Here is a 3426-nt window from a genome sequence, read left to right as displayed (position 1 = left end):
TTTCCCCTGTTTTTCCATGAACTGTCTCTTTTCTATCGTTTCTCGTCGCCTGTCTGTTTTCCCTGGTTTTCCACTTCTGCATTAACTCTCTCTTTTATCTCTTTCCCCCTCGCCTGCACTGTCTCCTTTTGTTATCAGTCCAGGTCTTTCCTTTTGAAACATCGAGTCCTAAAAGGTTAAGTGGAAACTCCCCCACAACCATTGTCACTGTAGTGGCACTATCTTCCCCTGGCAAATGCAGGCTGACCATTGCTAATGCCTGTGGCTGAACAATGCCGAATGCATCTGCCATAAAAAGCTGCTGTTTGGCGGGTGTAATTCCGCAATTAGCAGCGTCTTTGGTTTTAATAGCTGAAATCTGAGCTCCGGTATCTACCAAAAAGGTGACCGGGACTTGTCTTGGTCCCACAATGCCTGTAATTAGTAAATCACCCTGGCCATTTTCAGTGAGCTGTCTAATATACATCCAACCTTCGCCCCCCTGCTCACCACCGAAAGGCAAAGGATCTATGTCGTGGTTTAACCAGGACAATCTAGTTTCCCGCCGGCTCTTGGGTGGCGTTTGTTTCTGATAAATCAATCAGGGAGGGTGCGCTGGGAGTAGTATTCCCAAAATCCACTTTTCTATTTGCTGATTTATCAGGCCACCCTGTTACCAATTTTTCCAATTTTTCTGTTGGCATCCCGTCCATTAAGTCACGCGGGATCCCCTTCTGGTATCCCCGAGCCCACAGTATATTACGTTTCTTCGGGATATCTCTCCCCCCCGGCGGTTTAGCAAGGGGTGTTCTCTTATCACTCCCAGGGCACGAAACTATTTTTACTTCAGCCCGCCTCAAGCCCCTGGAGTCTGTTTTGGTGGCTGGAGGGTTAACGGGACCATACTTGCGCCCGTAATTAATTAATTCCTGGGCCAATTCTCCCCAAGTCCACATTTTCTTATCTGGGGGGCGGCGGTGCTGATCAGGCGTGAATCCTCCTGAAGCAGCCACAACACTCTCGCCCTGGGGCATCGCCTGTATTTTTCCTTGTAATTGTATACCAATCGGTTTCAGAGAATCAGGGAGTCCCCGTATAAGGGGAGTCATTCACTCAGGATCCACCAACATCATCATCAGGGACTCCTGCCTAGGCTCCAATTTTCGATCATACATCATCTGCAGACAAGCTGCCTTTTGCACACTCTCCACTAATTGATCAACAGTCCCCGTAATCGCGAGGGGATCCCCCCTCTCCAAGGGGTTCAAACCTCCCGCCCAATAGGCTGCCCGTTGGGTTAAAGACCAGGGGGCACAGTGATTCCCAGTAGTTAAAAACACTCCCGGTCCCCAATACCCTTCCGCCTCCTTTTCACTTAACAGAATCTGGTCCCCCCCGACAACGATACTCTCCACACATACTCTGTTTCTGACTCCTTAGGGGTTCGGCCAAATTCCTTTTTTAGTTTTGCCAACTCAGTGGCAGTATAGAGGACCTCTTTAGCTGTAACTTGGGGGAACTGGTCCTGCTCATCATCATAAGTATATTCAGTTTTGACTAAAGGTCGCAATGAAGGCAGCTCTAACTTCTCCACTCTCTCTTTTGCTGCCTGCGGGTCCTTAAAGGGGTAGCCAATTTCTGATCTTGGAGGAATTTCCTCATGGACAGTACCTGCAAGGAGCTGCTCCTTAAGAGCAATTTGCAAATGTTTCACTTGGTTCTTTTCTGCTTCAAGTTGTGCTTTTAATCCTGCCACTTGTCCCATAAGGGACTGAACAAGATTTTGGAGGGATTCAATAATTTGAGATTCTGCAGTGAGGTGGCAATCCCTATCCTCCACTGCTGCGGCCAGACTGGCACCGGGAACGGCACAGACAATTGCTTTTCCTTTCCCTGACCGCACTCTAGCATCTCTCTGTAAAGCGACCATCCGATCAATAACGCTCTGCAGATTATACCAATTTCCCTGAGCCCAGTCTATCCCAAGCACAGAGGGTCGTGCTTTATGTTTTTCTAAAAAATCAAACAAAGCTTCTTTCCCCAAACGGGCAATTTTGTTATCACTCATCTTATACAAAGTGGGGAAGCAGTCGTCTCAGGAAGGCAGCACGTAAAGTTTCAAACACAGCACAACACAAGCCTGTACCCCCTTACGTTCCTGAGAGGTCTCACGTATTAAAGCGGGGAGTTTCAAACACAACACAAGCCTGCACCCCTTACGTTCCTGAGAGGTCTCACGTATTAAAGCAGGGAAGCAGTCATCTCAGGAAGGCAGCACGTAAAGTCTGAAACACCTTATAAAAAGCGGGGAAGCAGTCGTCTCAGGAAGGCAGCACGTAACATTTCAAACACCACAAGCCTGCCCCCCTTACGTTCCTGAGAGGTCTCACGTATTAAAGCAGGGTAACAATACGGCACTCTCGTCTCAAGGGATCCTGTCCGTGACGCCAATTTAAATGTCCCGATCCAATGTCGGGGGAGGTTTCGATATGATCCCAAGAGCGAGATTAAGACACAAACGAGGTCAAATGCCGTATAGTCAAAAGAGCTTTTATTATCAAAAGTATGAAAAGTGGAAAATGGTGGCGATAGGATAGAATGGAAGAAAAGGTAGAAATTAAGCAAGCAGTCGGGATAGGATTGCTAGGATAGTCACCACCTCGGATCCAGCGGCATCCCGTTGGTCCTCACTCTTCAATTCTTTGGTGGTGAAGAAGACCCCCACAGCTTGTCTCTACGGGTTTTTATAGGGCATATTTCGAAGATGTCATGCGCTGCAGGTTTTGTCTATCACACGATCTTCTTGTGATCGACACCAGAAACCAGTATCTTATCAGCTCCAGCCCGTTTCCTCCCCTGGATGCCTCAATGGCCTGGTAATCGTCCTTATGGACAGAGGAGTGTCCTGCTTAAACAGGCCATCTTAGAGACAAAGGGCTTGAGATAAGCAGTTCACAGTTCCTTGAGATGACAGCCCAGTCCCTCACACCTAACAATCTTTGAGGCAAATGGTTCAAGATAACAATTCAGTCTCTTACACCTGCTTTTCCTCTTTGCCCTCGCCTCTCTCTTTCCCCAGTTTTTCCATCATCTGTCTCTTTTCCATCTTTTCTCATCGCCTGTCTTTTTTCCCTGGTTTCCACCTTTTCAATGAACTCTCTCTTGCCCTTCTTTTCCCTCGCCTATCTCTTTTCCCTGGTTTCCCACTTTTCCATGAACTCTTCCTTTCCCTTCTTTTCCCTCTCCTGCCTCTTTTCCCTGCCTTCCCTCTTCTGCATTCACTCTCTCTTTTACCTCTTTCCCCGTCGCCTGTCCCTTTTCCCTGGTTTCCCTATTTTCCATGAACTCTCTCTTTCCCTTCTTTTCCCTCGACTGTCTCTTTTCCCTGCTTTTCCTCTTTGCCCTTGCCTGGCTCTTTCCACAGTTTTTCCATCATCTGTCTCTTTT

General features: G+C 47.8%; 1 protein-coding gene across 1 annotated transcript; it reads right to left on the bottom strand.

Moving 5' to 3' along the window:
* Positions 1-641: 641 nt before the first annotated feature.
* Positions 642-2111, bottom strand: LOC128136269 (uncharacterized; the record flags this gene model as incomplete). Its single annotated transcript, XM_052775519.1, is given in 2 exon segments — positions 642-1378; positions 1381-2111. Coding segments are annotated over 2 exon segments (1404 nt in total), but the record flags the coding sequence as incomplete, so codon positions are not given.
* Positions 2112-3426: the final 1315 nt, after the last annotated feature.

The sequence above is a fragment of the Harpia harpyja genome, chromosome W, assembly GCF_026419915.1.
Source record: "Harpia harpyja isolate bHarHar1 chromosome W, bHarHar1 primary haplotype, whole genome shotgun sequence".
In the NCBI taxonomy this organism is placed as follows: Eukaryota; Metazoa; Chordata; class Aves; order Accipitriformes; family Accipitridae; genus Harpia; species Harpia harpyja.
This window is presented reverse-complemented; position numbering and strand designations above follow the sequence as displayed.